The sequence below is a fragment of the Rhinoderma darwinii genome, chromosome 5 (genome assembly GCF_050947455.1).
Source record: "Rhinoderma darwinii isolate aRhiDar2 chromosome 5, aRhiDar2.hap1, whole genome shotgun sequence".
In the NCBI taxonomy this organism is placed as follows: domain Eukaryota; kingdom Metazoa; phylum Chordata; class Amphibia; order Anura; family Rhinodermatidae; genus Rhinoderma; species Rhinoderma darwinii.
Window position 1 is genome coordinate 54,837,181 of NC_134691.1, and position 23,505 is coordinate 54,860,685.

Below are 23,505 nucleotides of genomic sequence, written 5' to 3' on the forward strand. Positions count from 1 at the left end.
CTTTTGTATTTCCGCAGGAAGCTTCTCAATTAAATTGTTGTTCAAATTTAGAGACGTCAAATTTTGTAATCCATCTTGAAAATTAAAAAAATATATATTTTTTAATAAATAATAAAGTGAACCTCTGTTCACATTACATATGGCCCATATAGTATATGATTTGTAAACACATTTAAAGGCTAGGCATGTTTTTGGAATTAACTATTTAAAAGATCTGTCGAAAACAGTATATAGTTCCAGGACAACCTTTGGAAACATAAAAACATTTATGTGAATATTTATAGCAGCTTGTTTTATTAGCTGTACTTTTAATAAGCAACTGTGAACTAGGAGTGGAGTCGTCATGTCTGGATGATCAAGTGTTTGCCCAAATGCGATTTTATGTGTATGGCTAAAGGGTGCCACTAAAAGGGTGGGGCTCAATTTATAGATTAATTTTACTGATTAGTCTTTCCCTGTATAAATTATTTCGCTGGGAATTGGTGAGGAAATGTGCAACAGGGGGCAATTAAATAAATGATTCTTGATCCAACACCTTTCAAGCTGAACTTCAGGGGCCGAGGGTGGTGGGACACATTTTGAAACTACCGCCTTGGGCACCAAGAGGGCTTGACCCACCCGTGGTACAGTATGGTTGACTTAGCAGATCAAAATGGAAAGCATAATGGATGCTATTGACTTTATGGAACGGAGGCAAAATTATGCCAAATGATGCCATTTGCCATGAGGAAAATCTGACTTAATCAACGAGGACATTAATAGAAACATCTCTCTTTGTTTTTCTGTAAAAACAATAGACAGATTAACGTAGGGAAATGCGCCAGTGTGAACAGAGCTTAAGGCATTCAGACTTGTGTGTGTTGGCTCTGTATACTGTCTCGATGGAGTAGGGTTTAGAATATGGAGGCAATGTTATTCTATGAAGGTGATCAGGCCTCAGATATTCACCACGGATGTTTCACCCCATGCACTGTGTATTCTTCAATATGCCGCTTGTTTGGATGCAGTATAACAAACAATATTCGCTTATAGCAGCGATGGTACCAGTACTTCTAGGAGAGAATACAATGCATTATACAGTACTGGCTGCAACATAGTGGATAATATGTGTGAATCACCTCGAAGACTTGCCCTACTATTGACTTAGTAGTACTAAAGATTTCCTTAACATTTTTACCATCTTCGGTAGAAGGTATTTGGTCTGTTCAAGTTAAAAATAAAGGAATTCAGATGTAGTAAAAATGCTACAAAAGGTGAATGAATCACAAATGCTTCAGTGACACAAAAGATCCAACTAAATTCTGGAGCCAGGTAACCATTTGTAAGTACCAAGGGAAGATGGTTGCAGATCCGAGCACTCAAGCGCAGATTTCTAGGGGAGTACAAGATTTGATGCTTTATGGCTGAAGGAAGTCTGGCATTGTATATATAAAAAAATTTATTGCACATGTAAAACAAACAAAGTTTAAGAAAAAAATTAATATGTCAAGGCAATAAAGACTTTAGGTTAATACATGGTATAGCAGGATAGACTATGAGTGCTGGTCAAAAAAATGAACTAAGTATATGATAGAATAACATCTATCCATAGAAAAATAATATTTAGTACATGGACGGCTGAGTTCAATTGTACATGTTTCAAAAACAACCCTTCAATTCCTTTCCATGTTTCGCGATGACATGCACCCCCTGAGGAGGCAGATCATCACAAAATGCGCGTTATGGATGACGTTTCATCCATGTCACCGCTGCAGCCAATCAAAAGCTGTAGTGGCAGTCACGCACATCAGGATGTCGTCAGAAGTCAGAAGGCCAGCCTCCAGGGATGACGCTTCATCCCACGTGACCGCCTCTGCAGCCAATCACAGGCTGCAGCGGCCTCTGCAGCCAATCACAGGCTGCAGCGGCCTCTGCAGCCAATCACAGGCTGCCGCGTCAGAAACGAAGGTCGGATTGGAGGAAGAAGATGGACTCGTCACCAAGACAACGACCGGGTACGTATGAATTGATTTTTATTTTATTTTTAATCAGCAGCCTCTTTTCTCTATCAGTGATTGATAGAGACAAGTGGCTGCCGATTAGTGTAATATTTCTGTTATCTTTTTCTGCCCGCCCGGCTGTTGCTAGGCAACGGCACCGTCACACACGGATGGCACACGGATGCCTTCCGTGTGCCTTCAGTTTTTTTGACGGCCCCATTGACTTGCATGGGCCTCACGGTCACGGAATCTCGGACCAAAGTAGGACATGCTCCACTTTGGATCGGAACGGAGCAACGGGACCGTCAAAAAAACTGAAGTGTGCATGGCCCCATTGAAATGAATGGGTCAGTGTGCTAGCCGTCAGAAAAACGGCTAACACCCTGAAGGAAAAAACTGAAGTGGGCATGGGGGCCTTAGACTGGCCTTTAAACATACTCAAAAACATTTATATGCACTAGCAATCTCCCCTACTCTATTTACATAGATTTGTCAGGGATAGGAGCACTTTATGGAGAATAGATTAAGGGTTGTTTTTGAAACATGTACTAAATGTTATCTTTCTATGGATATATGTTATTCTGTCATATACTTAGTTCATTTTTTTGACCAGCACTCATAGTCTATCCTGCTATACCATGTATTAACCTAGTCTTTATTGCCTTGAGATATTACGTTTTTTAAACTTTGTTTTATATGTGCAATAAAATTTGTTATACTTATATATATATATAAATGGCTATATACTCCTTTTTTACCTGCCATGGTTTAATCACCTGGCATTGTGCCCGCTATGTACAGGTGAATGGCAGCTACCTTTGCCAGGTTTTCTGTATTGTGGTTTACAGTTTATATTGTCACAGGTTAATCTCCTGTATCTATATAGATTTAGTACTTTGTTTCCACAACTAATTAGTGTTGAACTGGTTTATCTAGTTCTGGCTGCTTCAAGAACAATTGTGTCAATATATTATATAATGTTCTTATTCCAAAAGCTACGTCTCCCCTCTTCTGGCCGGAGGTTTAATGTATAAGTATGAGATATAATAACATTGGCTCTGCTACTTTGCCCGTTATGCTTGGCAGTTAGTGCACTAAAGATGGGCCAAGGTCCTCGCCAGAAGCCAAAGAGGATCAGTACCCAATAATGTTCCACCAGTAAAGGGGAACGATGTTCACAAGGCTGAGTGCATCCACTCCGTGTTATTACAGATAAGTGATCTCAATACTGAGGCCTTATGTAATACTACGTCAAGAAAATCTAACATTTCTATTGATTTCTTTCTACAATATAAATAAAGTTACTGCTACTGTTACTTTCGCTCCATGCTTGAAAAAAATGTCAAGAGGCTCAAAGAGTCTCAACAACGGAGAAAAAAAAACTATTGTTTGATACTCCATCCACGGTGTGCTGCGTCTTCTTCACATTAAGTTTATATAGACCTTTGAGTGATGTCAGGCGGGAACCTCTTGAGAGGCATGCACCCCACTTCCAAACTTTTACTAGTCCGTACTGTACATTTTAAATTGCACCAAAATACCTTAAATCCCTTGAGGGCACTGTTAATATTGGGCATTTGGATGGAACAAAATCTATTATTCTTTATCCTCCCATCGTGCCAGAGGTGATAACTTTTTTATTCAATGCATCTTATTTTGCAGGGAACATTTTTATATTATTAGGTAGTTGATTGAGATACGTATACATTTACTTAATGCTGTTATCACAGGGAAAAATGACAGTATAAAAAAAATTGGAGAAAAAAAATAAATAAAACAATTTATTGAAATTCCATTAATAAGTTGTTCAATTTATTATACAGGTTATTATGATAGTTATAATGATATAATTTGTTTGTATGTTAATTACTGTGACATATGCATAATTATTTTATTATAATAGAATTAATAATAATAGTAATAATAAAGTATTTTTAGACATTTTTGTATTTTATATTTTTTTTCTATACTATTTAAGATATAATAATGGCACAGATAGAAAGATAGATAAATAGTTTTGTGGAAAAAGATTCAGCATTTTATTCATTTAAAACCCTGCTCACTCTGGGCTTAGGAGTCCAGTCAGGTCCACCATCAGGGCAATACAGGTAGGACAGTGGTCAGGGGCCCCAAGGTAATGAATTGAAAATAAAAGGGCTCACACTAACCTACCAGCTGCCTTCTAATGCACACTGGTCACTGCATGGGACTTACTTATTTATATTTCTACTAAATAAATGGTCCCTATTTAATAGGTAATGACATGCAAAACGTGTTCTGTTAATTTCACAAGCCCGTTACACTCCACTATCAGCAAACAATGGGGCCACAGCACTGTCTAGATAGAAAGTACTACACTCACTGGGGTAGGAACCCCCAGTCATTTATTGATGGACTATCCTAAGGATTGGACATTAAAGGGGTTTTCCAATATTTTTTTTAAATTATTTTTTTAATCACTGCAACGCTTCTCAATTTATCTATTAATGCCCACTGAATATCATTACCTAAATTTTTATTATTTAACCCCTTCCCGACATTTGTCGTAAGTATACGACATGGAAAGCCACTGCTTCCCGCAAAATGTCGTATACTTACGTACATGGTACGCTTTCACTCCGGAGCCTGGTCGAATGTCCTGGCAAAAGATTAGTGCCCCATGTAGGGTGTTTCTAAAACCCGGAAACACAGCATAATAATTAGAGAGCTGTCTTGTTATGGTGGCACAAGCTTGGCACCACATATTGGCATATCTATGGAAAAAATCCCACTTTCACTCTCCAACATTGAGAGCACACTAATTTCTACAAAACATCTGCAGGGTTAAAATGCTTACTACACCCCTAGGTAAATGCATTGAGGGGTGTAGTTTCCAAAATTGGGTCACTTCTTGGGGGTTTCCACTGTTTTGGGCCCACAGGCACCCAGAAACCAATCCAGCAACATCTGCACTCCAAATGGCGGTCCTTCCCTTCTGAGCCCTGCCGTTTGCCCAAACAGCAGTTTATGACCATATATGGGGCATTGCCGTACTCCGGAGAAATTGCTTTACAAATGTTGGGTTCTTTTTTTCGTTAAGAAAATGAAACATTTTGCGCTAAAGCTACGTCTTATTGAAGAAAAAGGATTGTTTTTATTTTCACTGCCCAATTCTAATAAATTCTATGAAACATCTGTGGGGTCAAAATGCTTGCTACACCCCTAGATGAATTCCTCAAGAGGTGTAGTTTCCTAAATGGAGTCACTTTTTGGGCGTTTTCATTGTTTTGTCCCCTCAGGGGCTCTGCAAATGCGACCTGGCCTCCGCAAACCATTCCTGCTAAATGTGATCTCCAAAAGCCAAATAGCGCTCTTTCCCTTCTAAGCCTTGCCGTGTGTCCAAACAGCCGGTTATTACCACATGTGGGGTATTGTTTTACTCGGGAGAAATTGCTTTACAAATTTTGCGGTGCTTTTTCTCCTTCAGTCCTTGTGGAAATGAGAAAAAATTAGCTAAACCTACATTTTCTTTGAAAAAATGTTGATTTTTATTTTCAGGGACTACTTCCAATAATTTTTGCAAAAAACTTGTGGGGTCAAAACGCTCACTATACCCCTAGATAATTTCCTCAATGGGTTTAGTTTCCAAAATGGGGTCACTTGTGGGGGGTTTCCACTGTTTTGTTCCCTCAGGGGCTCTGTAAATGCGACATGGCCTCCGCAAACCATTCCTGCTAAATTTGAGCTCCAAAAGCCAAATGGCGCTCTTTCCCTTCTAAGCCCTGCCGTGTGTCCAAACAGCCGTTTATTACCACATGTGAGGTATTGTTTTACTCGGGAGAAATTGCTTTACAGATATTGCGGTGCTTTTTCTCCTTTAGTCCTTGTGGAAATGAGAAAAAAAAATCGCTAAACCTACATTTTCTTTGAAAAAATTTAGATTTTAATTTTCACGGCCTACTTCTAATAATTTCTGTAAAAAACCTGTGCGGTCAAAATGCTCACTATACCCCTAGATAATTTCCTTGAGGTGTGTAGTTTCCCAAATGGGGTCACTTTTGGGGGATTTTCACTGTTTTGAATACTTTGAGGGGTGAAGTTTTTAAAATGGGGTGACTTATTGGGGGTTTCTAATATATAAGGCCCTCAAAACCACTTCACAACTGAACTGGCCCCTGTAAAAATAGCCATTTGACATTTTCTTGAAAATGAGAGAAATTGCTGCTAAAGTTCAAAGCCTTGTAACGTCCTAGAAAAATAAAAGGATGTTCAAAAAACGATGCCAATCTAAAGTAGACATATGGGGGATGTTAATTAGCAACAATTTTGTGTGTTACAACTGCCTGTCTAACAAGCAGATACATTTAAATTGAGAAAACTGCTAATTTTTGCAATTTTTTGCTAACTTTTGGTGTTTTTCACAATTAAATACTGAACATATCGAGCAAATTTTGCCAGTAACAAAGTCCAATGTGTCACGAGAAAACATTCTCAGAATCGCTTGGATAGGTAAAAGCATTCCGACGTTATTACCACATAAAGTGAAACATGTCAGATTTGAAAAATGAGGCTCTGTCAGGTAGGTCAAAAGTGGCCAAAGAGGGAAGGGGTTAATTTACCATTATTCTCTTTTGTTTACATTGCGATGTTTGTTTACCTCTGTGTGTTCGTTGTCTTGCTCTTCCGGTCATACAGTTCCCGGCATGCACCGCTTGTGTCCCAACATGCAATGCGCCGGCAGCAGGGACTCATCACACCTACTACACCCAGCTATAAACATTTTCTAATCTCCGTTGCCATTTTATTGCTCTCAGATCAGTGAGAGCTAACGATAAACGTGAAACATAGAAGGGCTGTACCAAACAACACTCTCTTACATAATGGTAAAAAAAATTATTTATTTGACCCCAGAGCCGGAGTCCCAGAACAGGGTGTTAGTATAGGCTCTGCTCCGGGACTCTGGAATCCCCTGATATCACTGTCCATATATGGACAGTGTTGTCAAGGGCTTCGCCAGAGTCCCGGGCAGAGCGCTAGTATAGTCTCTGCCTTGGGACTCTGTGGAATCCCCTGACATCACTGTCCATATATTTACAGTGTTGTCAGGGGCTTTCCCAGAGCCGGAGTCCCGAGCAGAGCGCTAGTATAGGCTCTGCTCCAGGACTTTATGGAATCCCCGAACCCCAGCACCGGAGTCCTTGTCAGAGCTCTACTAGCAACTAGCTACTGGCTGCTGACATCACTGACATAATTTATTTTGATAGTTTCTGGTCCGCTACTAGGGGGGAGAAAATGACGCGCAGGCTCTGTGATAGCGCAGGAATGGGCATGCATGGTAAACACTGCTAGTGTAGAAACCACTCATGCTCAGAGACTAGCAGTCTTTACCACGCATGCCCACTTCTGCGCGTCTTTTTCTCTCCCCTAGCAGCAGACCGGAAACTATCAGAAGAAAGGGAGTATCCTGGCTTTGGCGCCCAGTCGCAATTACAACCGCTGCGACCCCTATGGCTATAGTGGCAATCATCAGGGGATCCGGGGCACCGGGCCAAAAGTCCAGGGCTTGGGCCCCAAAAGCCCGATGCTAGCGACACCACTGATCTAAACCTCTTCTCATTCTGGGCTTAGGAGTCCAATGGACGGTCCTACTCAGTGCTTGACCGCTATTTCAGTATGTGCACAGGGAAGGCTGTCAACCAAGTAGGACCGCCCATTGGACTCCTAAGCCTAGAATGAGCAGAGATTTAAATCAATAAATGACAAGTTATATTAAATATTTTCCCACAAAACAATATATCAATCTGCTCGGCGCCTCCTGCTCTATAACATGCTGCCCGCAGACAGAAACGCATGTCTATTTAAATCGGAGAAATAGATATATATATTATCAAAATTGCGCTTTACATGTAGGTCTGATCCGATAAGTTGCTTAGTTGTAGGCACCTGAAACAATAACCTTGAATGGTTGAGGAAAAATGAAATACTCTGAAGTCACCATCCAAACTGGTCAGCAGAACAAAGGCTACCTTTTACTAGTAATGGCCACCTGGGATCTGTCTACACCACAGTAGATACCAGTTATGGTAAAACGTTCTTGAGTTATTATACAAATCGTTTTTTTTGTATAGGGACAATTTAAAGAAAAAGAGTGAATTACGATATTTCTCACCACTAACAACTTATACATAAGCCATCTCGTGACTAATAAGACTAACCCCTCTTGTACACGACCGAGATCGGGCCGTGAAAAACTGGCTGGATTTCCTAGCCGGACCGCGGTACAGGTGATCGGGACTCCTGGCATCATAGACATTTTATGATGCTAGGAGTCCCTGCCTTCCCGTGGGACTGCTGTTCTGTACTGTATAATTGTGTTCAGTACGCAACAGCAGTTCCGTGGGGAGTCAGGGACTCCTAGCATCATAAATGTCTATGAAGCCAGGAGTCCCGATCACCTGTACCGCGGTCGGGCCGGGAAATCCAGATGACACTTGGACCGTTTTTCACGGTGCAATCTCAGTCGTGTGAAAGAGGTAATAATGGGTCAAGCATTGACATTTCTGTTTGAATACATACCAAACACACATGCTGGTATATCGGTTATTTTATTACCAAACATGTGTAATATCTGCAAGGAATGTAAATACTCCAGTTCTTCAGGAACTTTTGCAAACTGGTTGTTCCCCAGGTTTAAAACGGTGAGCTGCAGAAATAGATCAGAAGAAGGGACAATGTGAATAAGAAACACGTTCATTTAAAGGAGTTGTCTTATAAATAGAACTTCTGTCTATATGGCATATAGACGTCATAGAGGAGGTTACATTCTGGCGTTCCCAAGCGCAGCATGCTCTGGGTATGGCGCTTTTTTCAGGCGTTATTCCCATAGGCTTCTCTCTATAGGACTTAAAAAACACCAGAAAAAAAATTGTATGATGCACAAAATGACACCAAATCGAAAAACGCCACTAAAACACCTTAAGCCCATGTTACATTTTAATAACGCTAGCGTTTTCAGAAGCAATTTTTGATGCAGATTAAAACGCCAGAAATTTTCTGTGTGAAGGAGGCCAAGATCACATGTGCAGTTTTAACGCAGTTTTTGTTTCTTTTTAAAACAAACACAGTGGACACAAAAGATGGGAGATGCATCAGTCTTTTCTTATATATTTACTTACTTTTGGATCCACTGCCACAAAAACTGCATGTGTGATTTTGGCCTTTTTACAGGAAAACGCTTTGTTGCACTTTTTGCAGTGTTTTTTTTAAAGAAAGAAATATTGCGGCCAGATGTTTGCAAAAAGTCAAACACACTACAAGCAAATATTGCTTTATTTTGTGCCGGTTTTCCTCACTTTCGGCTTTTTTGTGTCCATTTTCAAAACGCAGCATGCTCTAGGAGCAGTATGGCTTTTTTTTAGGCATTTTCCCATAGGCTTTTCAATAGTACTCAAAAAACACCTAAAAAAAAACCTTTTAAAAAAACATGAAATTCATGGCGTTTTTTCCCATCTGAAGTAAATGCGTCAAAAAAACTTTTTTTCATTCATATTATTTAGCGCTAATTAAAATATTGAATTTAAAATTCTGCCGCTAGGTAAACTACTGTGGCGCTGTCCTTCCAGCTGCACGGAGCGCCAGCCACAGTTAATGCCATAAAAACCAGACTTTCCGATGTTCGGCTGTTTTATTTAGTATTTTTACATTCCTGTGGTAATGGCTGAAGAAGTTTGAAATTTTGGTTTTGAATTAAAATACAAATTTTAGATTAGCTGCATGTTGTAAAAAAAAAATTTGTGAATGGTTTTACAGGTGGATGGAGGGTCAGTGTAGTCACCCCCTGGTGGTGGCACCTGTTGCTGGGCAATGACCTGGATTTATTTGGGAGATACCAAACCAGCTCCATAATTATGCATAATCCTATAACAATATCCTCCATTTATAACCCTGTATTTTATATAGTGAGAAGCATGAATCTCACATTGCTCAGCGCGATCACTTCTTCAGGCAGTTGGCACAGAGAGTTACTCTTCAGGTGCAGGGACGTCAGCTGGGTGAGGCTGCCCACTGCCCTCGGCACACGCTGCAGCCTTTTCCCATTCAGGTTTAGGGTCCTGGCTTTACCCCGGATAGCCCGCAGTACCAGCACATCAGCCATGAGCCTGGCGCTGTCACCATAGTCCCACTCGCTATTATACAGCTAAAGAAGAAGACGCGAACCAGTTGCCAAGACAACGACGTTTACGCATGATCGAAGCGGCCATGTTAAGTAATGGCAAAGCCCATTCCGTTCATTTAACAAGCTGCATGAGTAAGCTACATACTGATTGGTCAGAACATAGACACATGATCGTAAATTCCTGATTCTTATTTGTTGGTTTATCTAACAGCCCCGTGCTGATTGGTACCATGATGACTGTATCTCCTCCCTTTCCGTCTGGGAACACTGACAGAAACATGGCGGCGCCCTTGGCTAGGGTTTCTGTATGGCCGGTGGCCGTGAGGACTCTCAGTACGGCGGGTAAGGAGGCGGGAAGTGAAGACATTTCTATTGGGCTGAAGACTGACCTAGTCGGCAGCTACGATACTTGTAGTAACCGCCGTAGTCACGTGATCGGAAACCCCAGGGTCTGTCATTGTCAGATCTCCCGCACATGGAGGACGAGAAAAGGGGCATCCTGGTACGGCTGTGCTGGTGTCTTCTGACGTGCCTGGTACCGCTGTGCTGGCGTCTTCTGACGTGCCCGGTACCGCTGTGCTGGCGTCTTCTGACGTGCCCGGTACCGCTGTGGTGGCGTCTTCTGACGTGCCCGGTACCGCTGTGCTGGCGTCTTCTGACGTGCCCGGTACCGCTGTGCTGGCGTCTTCTGACGTGCCCGGTACCGCTGTGCTGGCGTCTTCAGACGTGCCCGGTACCGCTGTGCTGGCGTCTTCAGACGTGCCCGGTACCGCTGTGCTGGCGTCTTCTGACGTGCCCGGTACCGCTGTGCTGGCGTCTTCTGACGTGCCCGGTACCGCTGTGCTGGCGTCTTCAGACGTGCCCGGTACCGCTGTGCTGGCGTCTTCAGACGTGCCCGGTACCGCTGTGCTGGCGTCTTCTGACGTGCCCGGTACCGCTGTGCTGGCGTCTTCTGACGTGCCCGGTACCGCTGTGCTGGCGTCTTCTGACGTGCCCGGTACCGCTGTGCTGGCGTCTTCAGACGTGCCCGGTACCGCTGTGCTGGCGTCTTCTGACGTGCCCGGTACCGCTGTGCTGGCGTCTTCTGACGTGCCCGGTACCGCTGTGCTGGCGTCTTCTGACGTGCCCGGTACCGCTGTGCTGGCGTCTGCTGACGTGCCCGGTACCGCTGTGCTGGCGTCTTCTGACGTGCCCGGTACCGCTGTGCTGGCGTCTTCTGACGTGCCCGGTACCGCTGTGCTGGCGTCTGCTGACGTGCCCGGTACCGCTGTGCTGGCGTCTGCTGACGTGCCCGGTACCGCTGTGCTGGCGTCTGCTGACGTGCCCGGTACCGCTGTGCTGGCGTCTGCTGACGTGCCTGGTACATGCCAACCAAAGCTCTGAATGTTACGCCTCTTGGCGGCTATCTGTTACTGGACATTGGCAGGTTGTGGTAGATTTGTTCTCCATTACCGGTCTATTTAATTAAAAAAAAAAAGTTGTAGTAGTGAGAAGCCATGAGGAGACCCCAGCAAGCCATAGTAGATAGCACGAAAAGGTGGTTGGGTTGAGCATTGCACCTGTCACTTGGCTGGTAGCAGGTCCGCCATGAGATATTTCGGGGCCCCATACAGCCAAGGAAGGTAAAGTAAAGGGATGGGAGGTAAGGCAGCGGTGAAAAGCAAACTAGTAGGAGATCTCTTTGGAGGGGCAGGGCAGAGCTAGCTGGTGGGTATCAGGGGGCAAGGTTGAGAGACTAAGTGCCAGGGCTTAGCGGGGGGGAAGGAGGGGATTTTTGAGAACAGAATGTGGCATAGGTGACGACACCGGGCATGAGGGTGCCCCTGCTGCCCGTCGGAACGGGCCCCCCCATGGCCGGCGGCGTACTATAGCAGAGCAGGGAGGTATCTCCCTGCTCTGCAATCTACTAGGGCCACTGTAGCTCCCTGAAGGAGCGAAATCCCTGTGTGGCCGGGGATTCCGCTCCTGGAGCGCTCCGCTTGATGTCTCTGTCCGTATATGGACAAATAAAGCTTTCCTGATGTGCTGTGCACTAGTGTAAAAGTGCAAGTGACAGTAATAACTTTCATTTACAGTGGGATTTTATTTTATAGAATGTGTTCATTGTAAATCTGGCATTTAATAATGTTGTTTACCTCCTTAGCTGCTCTGTGCCGACGTGCGGCCCCTTTGGGCCCCCTCCCCAATGAACAGTTTATGGGTAAGGATTTGGAGTCTTTGAAGAAGTATCGTTGCTTTATAAAGTATTACCGACAAGCCGACAAAGAAAGCAAGAAGACGAACTGGTGGAGGACGTACAGACAGTTTCTGCAGCCGGACTCAGGTAACGTCCTATTATCTGGCCAAAGACCCTGTGTACCTGGCTGCTGCCTGTGTGAGGCCACGGTCTTTTCCTGTATCCAATGATTCATGCTAAATTGATAGGATTGCTATTATACTGCAGGGAGATGGTGAAAATCATTTATGACTAAAGCCCTCCTCAGATCTAGGGATGCATCGAAACTTCGATACTCTGCATCCCCAAACGGTTCGATACCGTTATTTCGATACTAAGCTGTGCGGCCGCACAGCTCCGTATAGTAGCACATGAATGTATGAGAGCGGGGCTGCGGCTGTGTGATAGTCATTGCCCCGCTCCTGAGTCCTGACCACAAGTGCGCGCTGTCAGGATGATGTGATGCGGCAGGCGCTGCACTAATGATTGCTGGCAATGAAGACAGAACATGGCGGGCGCACTGCAAAACACCCCTATGTTCTGTCCTCCGTGCCGTTACTGTTGGCAAAGTATCGTTTTGGTATTGAAATCACAATACTACACAAAGTATCGGTATCGAAGTCCAAATTCTGGTATAGTGACATCCCTACTCAGATCTAAGGATTAGATCATCCGTTGACTGATCTTGCACAATGCAATCCAAGTGAAGAGCAGAAGAGGGTTCAGAATAAAGTCTATTGTTGTGGGCCTGATGACAACTCTGCTTTCGATTTGGTATCAAACCAGCTCGGACGAAGTCGACCTATAACAAAGTAAACTCATGAGAAAAACGGAGTCATACACGAATTAATGAAAATATGAAAAATATCAAATCTTTATTTATACTAGATAAAATCGCATAAAGAGGATCCTATAAATAAACTGCTATACGAAGGTTAGACTATCCGTGTCCGAGTTAGATGCAAAACAATGGTGTATTCCATGTCCGCAAATGGAAAGCACGATGCGTATAGGATAAGATTGGCACTATATTGTAACTTATACCCACATGAGGAGAGTGGCAGTCAAATGGTTTAGGTATCAGAACCGCACAATTAAGCTGCTATAGTTTAATGTCCAATAAGACGAGTATATAAACAATGAGTGACCTAGAGAAAATATCCCACCATCTCCTCAGAGGTAGATAAAATGCGTCCTACTGATGTAGCTTACCCATATATGCTGAGGTGTGACGTGAGCCCAGGTATAGCCTCGACGCGCGTCTCGCGTTTAATCGCTTTCTCGAGGGGTACTGAAAGTTCTGTTCGCGTGCGTGTCTTTTAAGGGACGCTAAGGATGTCATGTGATGACAATTTGGCCAATAACCATCCCGGTCAACGGCACATGCGCGAGATCAATCGGGATACCGCAAGACTGTCACCCTAAGCCGTCCGGGCACTAACTGCGCGTGCGCCAACTTCGGGATGCGTCACCAAGGGGTCGGAGCATGCGCACAGCGCCCGTAATGGAAAACCAGGGCGGCAGCTCCGTACACCGGACCTACATACAAAGCGCACCCCAGGTAATTATTAAAGAATTTGGAGTAAAGTATAGCGTTTAAATATAGCGAAAGCTATGTAAAGTTTAAAGGTGACTGTCAATGAAAAACCTGCCATAATACCCGTGTGGATGTAAATAATGTTATATCAAATTGCATTCATACAGTTATCATAACCCAAAGTGAGAATCATAAATTTATGCGATAAACCGTGTAGCATAGGTTCTAAAATGGGATAAAGTAATAACAAGTGTAGTGGCAAACTTCTCCAATACACGCAGGTTAAACAGATCGTTAAATGGTCAACAGACTTTGCATAAATCAATAATACAAGCGAATATAAGAAACTTTGTAATACAGTGGATATAAGAAGTCTCCACACCCCTGTTAAAACGCCAGGTTTCTGTCATGTTACAAAATGAGCCCAAGATGAATAATTTCAGAACTTTTTCCACCTTTTAATGTCACCTATGATCTGTAGCGTTGTATTGAAAAACAAACTGAAGTCTTTTAGGGAGGAAAAGTAAAAATGTGGTTGCATAAATATGCACACCCTAAATCTAATACTTTGTTGAATTCCCCTTTGGCTTTATGACCGCATTCAGTATTTTTGGGTAGTCTATCAGAATGGCACATCTTGACCTGGCAATTGTTGCCCGCTCTTCCTTGCAAAAGCGCTCCAAATCTGTCAGATTGCGGGTCATCTCCTGTGTACAGCCCTCTTCAGGTCACCCAACCGATTTTCAATGGGATTCAGGTCTGGGCTCTGGCTGGGCCATTCCAAAACTTTCATCTTCTTCTGGTGAAGCCATTCTTTTGTTGATTTGGAGGTTCTGCTTTGGGTCGTTCTCATGCTGAAATGTGAACTTCATCTTCAGCTTTTTAGCAGATACCTGCAGGGTTTGTGCCAATATTGACTGATATTTGGAACTGTTCATAATTCCCTCCGCCTTGACTAAAGTTCCAGCTGCAGAAAAACCGTTCCAAAGCATAATGCTGCCTCCACCGTGCTCCACAATGCTGCCTCCACCGTGCTCCACAATGCTGCCTCCACCGTGCGCCATAATGCTGCCTCCACCGTGCTCCATAATGCTGCCTCCACCGCGCTCCATAATGTTGCCCCCACCATGCTTCACTGTAGGTGTGGTGCTCTTTTGATGATGTGCAGTGTTTGCTTTGCGCCAAACATACCTTTTGGAATTATGGCCAAAAAGTTCAACCTTTTTCTCATCAGACCATAACACGTTTTCCCACATGCTTTTGGCGGACTTGATGTAGGTCTTTGCAAAACATAGCCGGACTTGGATGTTTTTCTTTGTTATAAAAGGCTTCCGTCTTGCCACCCTACCCCACAGCCCAGACATATCAAGAATACAGGAGATTGTTGTTACGTGCACTGCACAACCAGTACCTGCCAGAAAGTCCTGCTGCTCCTATAATGTTGCTCTAGGCCTCTTGGTAGCCTTGCGGGCCAGTTTTCGTCTGGTTTTGAGGGATGTCTAGTTCTTGGTAATGTCAATGTTGTGCCAAATGTAATCCACTTCTTGATGACCATCTTCACTGTTTCATGGTATATCTAATGCCTTGGAAATGCTTTGGTACCCTTCTCCTGACTGATGCCTTTCAACAATCAGATCCATTTGATGTGTTTTGAGCTCTTTACGGACCTTTTGTGGTCACATGCAACAAAAAAAATGTCAGGAAAATCCTAATAGAACAGCTGAACTTTATATAGGGTTACTCCGAATCACTTTAAATAATGGCAGCTGTGTCCTGAGTTTTTAAATATGATCTGCTAATTCTGAACACCACTACATCCCCAACTACACTCTTTCTATAGAGATGGGATAGGAGGGAGCAGGAGGAAAGTGAAAGAGAGGTGGAGAGAGACATACAGACACCTGCTGCAGCTTCTAGTTATGCCAGATTCACACGAGCGTGTTCGGTCCGTGATATACAGTCTGTATATCGGCCACATTTCCCGGACCGAGCACACTGCAGGGAGCTGGACTCCTAGCATCATAGTTATGTACATAGTTATGATCACAGTACGGGACAGTTTTCCCGCAGCGAGGCCGTGACAGCTAGCGTCCTAGATAACTATGATGCTAGCAGCCCGGCTCACTGCAGTGTGCTCGGTCCGGGAAATGTGGCCGATATACGTACCGTATATCACGGACTGAACACACTTATGTGAATCCGGCCTAAATGTTGTATCTCACCCCAGTGCTGGATTATCAGCTCCACAGCTCATTACTGCTGTATAATGTCCTTCATTCTGCAGCTTCTATATATAAAGATGGGGGAAGAGGACATCCTGCTCTCCTATGTGTGCAGTGTATAGAAGACATGATAGCCATTGGGTTCTGTCCACTAGTTCAGAGAAAACTGAGAATTAGAGGTAGAGCCTGCAGGGGAAAACTGCTAAATAATGCAAGTCATATAATGGCCAGAAACCATGCTATGCCTCATGTACACACAGTTTATTCTGAAATGTTAGGTACGCTTAAAACGGACCTGTTACCTCTTCTATCATGTCTGTTTTAGTAGATATTTGTATTATTCATGAAATGATGATGCTGAGAACCTTTTCTGTGTTTCGCCTTTCCATGGTTGTTCCTCCAGGAAATGTATGGATAAATTCGCATCTGGGTGTTACCTTATTCATATATTTCCAGGAGGAATAACACCAGGGCACAGTGTAGAGTTCTTAGAAAAGACGATCCAGAATATTTTATTGAGATTGACGGTTACTTACGGAAAATGACATGACTGGAGGTGACAAATCCTATTTAAAATGAGTCAAACTACTAGCTGCATTCCCCAACAATACCATATGGCACCTGAAGAGTGTGTGTGTGTGTGTGTGTGTGTGTGTGTGTGTGTGTTTTTAGTTCGAGTGTTCGATGCACCAGCCTCTAAAACCATCTTAATCCTGTTGAATTTTTCCACTGGTCTTTTGTCCCAAACAAATGAATTAACTGTTTGTTTTTGTATGTTCTATTTTTCTTCTAGATAAAAGCTTGCAGAAGGTGGACATTGGGTTTCCTTATTATTCCTCTTCTATGAAAGAAAGAATAAAAGCTCACAAGGAAGTGCTAAAGGCAAATCACAGAAACCCAGAGCTAGAAAGAGCCTCACGTCACCGCACATGTACGACCTCCGGTTTGGCTTCTGCCCTTTGTCGATTTAGTATCTCTCAAATATGCAAGATCTTGTTTTAAACAGGATTGTACAGAAAGGTGTGAAAGTGGTTCCGAAGGGGAAACTCCTAGTTATTACCAGGACATCTTCTTGGAGTTTCTATGATTTACTTGTATTTTAATTGAATTGATAGTATTTGAATGTTCTAGTAAAATGTTACATCCACCTAGTGTTAGGCGAGTATAAGAGAATTTCCAACTATTGGATTCCCTTCCACCACTGCAATCTTTTTCTTCTGGTCAACACTTCAGTGTTTTTCATAATAGATTGAATGACCATCTAAGTTAATAGATTAAACATAGAGGGGGTAATGTATCAAACTTTCTGTCGCAAAAGGGCCCAAAAGTCTTTTGGCCCTTTTACACTGCCATCGCCACTTGTGTGGAAAGGGGGCATGGCTTTGGGAAAAGGGAGAGGTCCGACAAATGTATAATTTATGCAAGAAAACAGGTGTAAATTATAGTTTAAAGCTATGCCCGCTCCTAGCTAGCGTAGATTTCACTCTATGGGGCGTAGCAGGGTAGGAGCCAGTGCTGGTGAGGTAAAATTTAACTTAACTCCCCGTTCCTCTTCTCTCCTCGGGCTCCCTCATCACTCCAGTGCGGCTCATAAAAGGTCCGAATACCGGGCAGCACCAGGACGTTGCATGTGGCGCAGCGCTGATGTAGTTGAAGTGCTGCGCCGCGTATAAGGCCCCCCGATGCTGCTCCGCGCTAGGACCTGGCATGAGCTACGCTGGCGTAATGAGGGAGCCAGAGAAGAGGTGAGTGTGTGTATTTCTAACTTATTTTATGGCCGATCGGGGGAATGGATGGCGCATGATTCGGCTGTAAGAATCAACACATTTATTAAGAAGCTTTTGCCTCTTAATCAACTTGTTGCAATTTACTCCACATTTTCTTACTATTAAGACTAGTGTGTGAAACGCCAGTCTTCATAAATTGCCCCTGAAGTGCATAGTCCTATCATAGATCTACAATCAAAGAGGACCGGTCAGCGCTCCTGACTTGTCTATTTTTAGTTAGTACTTAAATTTCATAAGAAATAAAAAAACTGAAGCGTCTCTTCTTAGAACTCGGCTTTGTGTTGTTCCACTGTTATTCTTTCTGGAAGTCTATGGATAATTAGACAACTGGGCATTTACATTATGCGTGTCAAAGGGACGCCTCTCTACGCACTCCGACACTGACTAATAGCTAGTTGCCAATTTTATTTATACATTTCTAGGAGGAATAACAGGAACAGCACAAGACAGAGTTGGAAGAAAATATGTTCCAGAATTGTTTCATGGGGAATGAAAGTATTTACTAAAACAGACCTGTCAGGAGAGGTTACGGGGCCCCTTTAAGATTGGTCTGACTGGTACTTATAGAAAATAGAGTGAAACAAAAAACACTGTCTAATGTACTTACCGTCAGAATTCTTCCTCCATCCCATTGACTCGGCTACACGGATGTGTCTTCTATAATGTTCCAACATCCTTTGGTAGCAATTGGACGACCTGGTCACGAGACAATACATTGCAGCCTAGTCAAAAGGGGGTGGATGAAGATCTCATATAGTAAGTTTATTAAAAACAATTTTTTTGTTTTTTTATACAGGTTCCTGGGGGGCGGCTTAAACACAAACCCTCTTAACTACTTTCCTCTTTTCAGATATTGCAAATAGCTTAGCTGATATGTAAAGTGATCACATAGTGACCTCTGTAACCTGATGTATATGACTTCAATGTTTTACCATGCGTCGTGTTGAGTAACGGTAACTGGTTCTTGGTCTCGTTCTAGTGATCATTCCCTTGGATGAAGTTCGAGCAGAGTGGGAAAGGACATGTGGCCCCAAACACATCGAGAGAGTGGCAGAACATTATGGGGTGTACAAAGATCTTTTTGGCGAAGCCACGTTTGTTCCCAGGGTCACACTGAGAATCCAGTATAATACAGAAGAGCACGCAGTGATGCCGGTGTATTATGGGAATGTGGTTACTCCATCAGAGGTTCACTTCCATATCCTACACTGATCCTAGAACCTAACTGGGAGAAGTTTCTGACCAATGGTTTATCTTCTTGTAGGCTGCAGCGGCCCCAGAGGTTTTATTTGAGGCAGATGAAGGTTCCCTGTGGACCCTACTACTAACAAATCCAGGTTTGTAGCAGAAAGCTTTGTACGCTTCAGTCTCAGAGGCCGTATTCTGTTTGAGATATTCAACAATATTTATTATCCAACAGTCCTAGAAAACTTCGGAGAGCCCGACAGGGCAGACTATTTAATAAAATCAGCCTCTAAACTAATTTTGGGAAATTCACTCCTCTTTAGTCAGGCGGTAACTTAAAGGAACACTCCAGGGAAAACAGATACAGTGTCTTGTACCCAGTGTGGAGCTTATGAAAGGAGGTGAATAACCAAGGGATGCTCCGATGTTCTTTGAATCCCTGTGTTATGGACGACCCCCCATGCGACCTGCCACAAAGTGTAGCAAATACTGTATGTCTGGAGTGTTTCTTTAAGGTGCGGATACTTTTCAAGAGAAATTTGTGATACCCCGATGCACCTCTGAATGTGACAAATTAATCTCCCTCAAGTCTTAGGTATTTTCATGTGGGAAGCGAAGAATGCACATCCTCTAGATCATGTATGCCCTGGACACGGCACTGAATTCAATTGAATATTGTGAATGGGATTTCAAAGAATTAGATTTAGTAGTTTAACATCGGGCCACTATGGCAACTTACTACAGCGCAAAACTGATACATGTGTATATGGCCTTAGAACTGTCGGTAGTTCCTACACATCTAAATGGTAAACTTTTGGGAAAGTAAAATTTGTATTTTAAATATGACTGCTCATGGGCCAGTTTAAAAATGAAGTCTTCGCTCGCAGGCATGACATGAAAAAAAAAAAAAAAAATTAACTTTTTTTAAAGCCTTTTTTGTGTGCCATTTTTTGGTATGTACATCACATTAGACCCTTAGTGGGTGGTGAGGCATATTACCGGTAAACACTGTATTTACAGATCGTCCGCGGACAAAAAGATTGCCGATTATCCACCTTACTACTAACTGAACAAAACGTATTTTTTTTTTTTTTTTTTTTTTTTTTTTTTTTACTAGAATAACTAAAAAAAAACAAAAGCTTTACCATAAAATGTTTTTGTAGTCACATTTTTGTCAATGCGTTTTTAGTTTTTCTTCTTCTATAAAGGTGGAAAAAAAATACCCCATGCTGTGATTTCAAGACAAAAAAACACGCTGTAGTTCATTTTATATTTGTCTATTAGACCTCATAGAAAACATCTGGCTGCAGCGTAAAAAAAAATAAAATAAAAAAACACCCCAATAAACCCTGCATGTGAAGCGACCCTTAGGCTATGTTCACACGCTTAATAAAAAAACGGCTGAAAATATGGAGCTGTTTTCGATGGAATACAGCCTCTGATTTTTAGGTGGTTTTTTTTAAGCAACTTGCGTTTTTTACGGCCGTTTTTCTATTGAGTCAATGAAAAAATGCTCCCAAAACTACTCAAGAAGTGACATGCACTTCTCCTTACGAGGCCTTTTTAAAAATGGCCGCATAAAAAAAAAACCACGTGGGAACAGAATGCCGTCTTTCCCATTGAAATCAATGGGCAGATGTTTAGAGGCTTTCAGCCCCTGCATTTTTAGCTGTTTTTCCAGGGCGTTTACGGTCCGAAAAACGGCTGAAAATAGCCCGTGTGAACATACCCTTAGTCTGGGGAATTTCCGCAACAGAATTTTGTGCGGGAATTCCGCAGCATTTACAGCACAAGCAAATCTAAACCACGTGCTGTGGGAAAAAATACACAGAAAAGTGTTGCGAAAAATGTTCTGCGGTGCGACTTTCATATCCGCAGCGTTTATTCTGTGTATTTGGGCCATAGACTTCAATGGGGAGCATAAATTCCGCACTAAAAATCGCAGGTTGAGTTGTGCTGCGCAGCAGAATCGCAGAAAATGTGCAGATGCGCATAACATGTTCTATAGTCGCGGCTTCACACTGATCCAAAGATTGCTTTGTGTGTCGTGGATTTCTGTGACTGATTTTATCTGTAGATTTTTAAGATTCCACTGCAGCAAATCTGCAGCGTATTCTGCCTGTGCGAACATGCCCTAATGCTACATTTAAATGTGTGTACATTTATCGTTCGCAAAACACGCTGTTTGACGCGTGCGTGCATCTCTGTGTGAGTTCTGTTTGTCCGTGTTTAGTGCGCGTATGTTCTCTGAGTTGTTTACGTATTTCACGGACGCCCAAAAAGTTTTTTGTTTTCCCAATCTCCTTCGCCACTATGCGTGATAAACTCACCGCACATTTATGTTGTCCGTGTGCTGTTTGTTGTTTTCACGTAACCATTGATGTCAATGGGTGAATCTGATCCGCAAACACGGATAAAAATAGGACGTGCAGTGAGTTTTGCGCAAATTCACAGATGTGTGAATAGTTTAATTTGATTGCATGGGTCTGTGTTCTGTCCGTTGTTCAAACGGACCGCACACGGATGCGGAACACACTTGTGTGCATGAGCCCTTAGTAAAGCATCTAGACCACTAGAAAAACTGGTAACGTTTGGGGGAAACTTCCATGAGTAACCATATTTTTGTTCCAGGTGTTTTTGGACTTTACAGCAGTGCCTTAAAGCGACTATTTGCATTTCTAGTGATGGGATTGATTTGTATTTTCAAATTAATGCCAAATACACTTTAATTCTGTGCTATACTTCCAGATGGCCACTTGAGGGAGACAGACTCAGAATATGTGCACTGGCTGGTGTAAGTACCATGGTCTCTCCCGCTACATGGCCCTTGTTATGTGCTCTACCGGTTATAGACTCAAATATTTTTATTTATATTTTTGTCGCTTCTTTTTTTTTTTATTAGAGGTAACATTCCTGGCAACCAGGTACTTTCTGGGGATGAGGTCTGTCACTACTTCCCCACGTTCCCTGCTAAAGGCACCGGATACCACAGACACATATTCATCCTGTTCAAGCAAGAAGAACTCATTGATTTCACGGATGATCTACGCCCAAACCCTTGGTAAAATAAATAATTTATAATCTAGATTTCATGATGATTCTTGTTTGATTTAGCTGCAGATCTTTTTATTTAGTTCCATTATTATGTATTATTTCTATACATTTCTTACAGCCATAGTCTGAAGCTGAGAACGTTTAAAACGTTGGATTTCTACCGAAAATACGAGGACAAAATGACTCCAGCGGGACTGGCCTTCTTCCAGTGTACGTGGGATGACAGCGTGACCCGCGTGTTCCACAATATACTGCGTGAGTGCAATGTGCGCAGCGCAGAACCGATTTTACTTTCTCTCCTGTCTAATGTGCAAGAAATGACTCATTTCAATGAAGTTACCGCGTGTTTTACTTTTATACCGCGTGTTTTACTTTTATACCGCGTGTTTTACTTTTATACCGCGTGTTTTACTTTTATACCGCGTGTTTTACTTTTATACCGCGTGTTTTACTTTTATACCGCGTGTTTTACTTTTATACCGCGTGTTTTACTTTTATACCACGTGTTTTACTTTTATACCGCGTGTTTTACTTTTATACCGCGTGTTTTACTTTTATACCGCGTGTTTTACTTTTATACCGCGTGTTTTACTTTTTTATACCGCGTGTTTTACTTTTTTATACCGCGTGTTTTACTTTGTTGCTTTGCAAGTCGTTTATTGCTATCAAAAATCTGAACTGCGCTTCTCTGCTTTTCTTCTCTCCTCCTAGATATGAAGGAGCCCGTCTTTGACCACCAGTTCCCACCCATTTATCATACACCGCAAGTGAAGTTTCCTCATCTTCAGCCTCTAAGATATTTGGACCGCTACCGGGACTCTGATGAGCCGACATACGGCATTTACTAATACAGAGAAACTGACCAGAGTTTTCTCTCTTTTACAACCCGATATGATTACCTGATTAATGGTCTTGTGAACAAAGATCTGTAGATCATTGAAAATGTCTGTATATGGACGCACAATAAAACGAGGACGCATCCTACGCTGGATGGATTGATGCCCAGGAAGAAAAATAGTCCGATCAGACGGTTTTGTGTAAAAAAAAATAAAAAAAAAAAAAAAAAAAGTCTGTGTTCCATCGTCTGTTTCATACTTCAGGTGTGCCTATGTCTTTTTTTTTTTTTTTTTTTTTTTTTCCCCCTTGTATAAAACCGAAAGTTCACTTTGGTAAAACTTCAGACTTTTATATTTATTTTTTTTTGCCAATATTTATTTTTGTGTGTGTGTGTTATACATAGTCACTTAGTAACTTTGCATCCCTGTTCCGTCTAGAATTTTGAGGCAGATTTTGATCTGCCTGCACCCCGTCTGCTGCATTTTTCACCTGTGGCCATAAAGCTGCGGGCAAAAACGCCACAGAAAACGCTTT

The 23,505-nt window shown here is 42.6% G+C and overlaps 2 protein-coding genes across 6 annotated transcripts in view; one reads left to right on the forward strand and one right to left on the reverse strand.

The window, feature by feature from the left end:
* Window positions 1-10,225, reverse strand: part of LRRC69 (leucine rich repeat containing 69) — a 30,334-nt gene extending 20,109 nt beyond the window's left edge. The window contains exons 1-3 of one of the 3 annotated variants that reach the window (XM_075825996.1): window positions 9,937-10,217; window positions 8,535-8,661; window positions 2-74 (exon numbers count right to left, since the gene is read on the reverse strand). In XM_075825996.1, the coding sequence (XP_075682111.1) occupies window positions 2-74; window positions 8,535-8,661; window positions 9,937-10,113 (377 nt within the window). In that variant the 5' untranslated portion in view covers window positions 10,114-10,217. Of the gene's footprint in view, window position 1; window positions 75-8,534; window positions 8,662-9,936 lie in introns of all 3 variants that reach the window. The other 2 variants (XM_075825997.1, XM_075825998.1) reach the window with 2 other exon arrangements.
* MRPL38 (mitochondrial ribosomal protein L38) lies at window positions 10,188-23,149 on the forward strand. Of its 3 annotated transcripts, none has more exons than XM_075825993.1 (9): window positions 10,188-10,266; window positions 12,278-12,457; window positions 16,902-17,039; window positions 18,875-19,083; window positions 19,160-19,232; window positions 21,829-21,874; window positions 21,983-22,141; window positions 22,253-22,389; window positions 22,846-23,149. In XM_075825993.1, the coding sequence occupies exons 1-9, from the start codon at window positions 10,203-10,205 to the stop codon at window positions 22,980-22,982; spliced, it is 1,143 nt and encodes a 380-aa protein (XP_075682108.1). In that variant the 5' UTR covers window positions 10,188-10,202; the 3' UTR covers window positions 22,983-23,149. The 3 variants fall into 3 exon arrangements, with proteins under 3 accessions (XP_075682108.1, XP_075682107.1, XP_075682109.1); XM_075825992.1 differs by lacking the exon at window positions 10,188-10,266 and adding an exon at window positions 10,348-10,476; XM_075825994.1 differs by lacking the exon at window positions 10,188-10,266 and adding an exon at window positions 10,553-10,636.
* The last annotated feature ends 356 nt before the right edge of the window (window positions 23,150-23,505 follow it).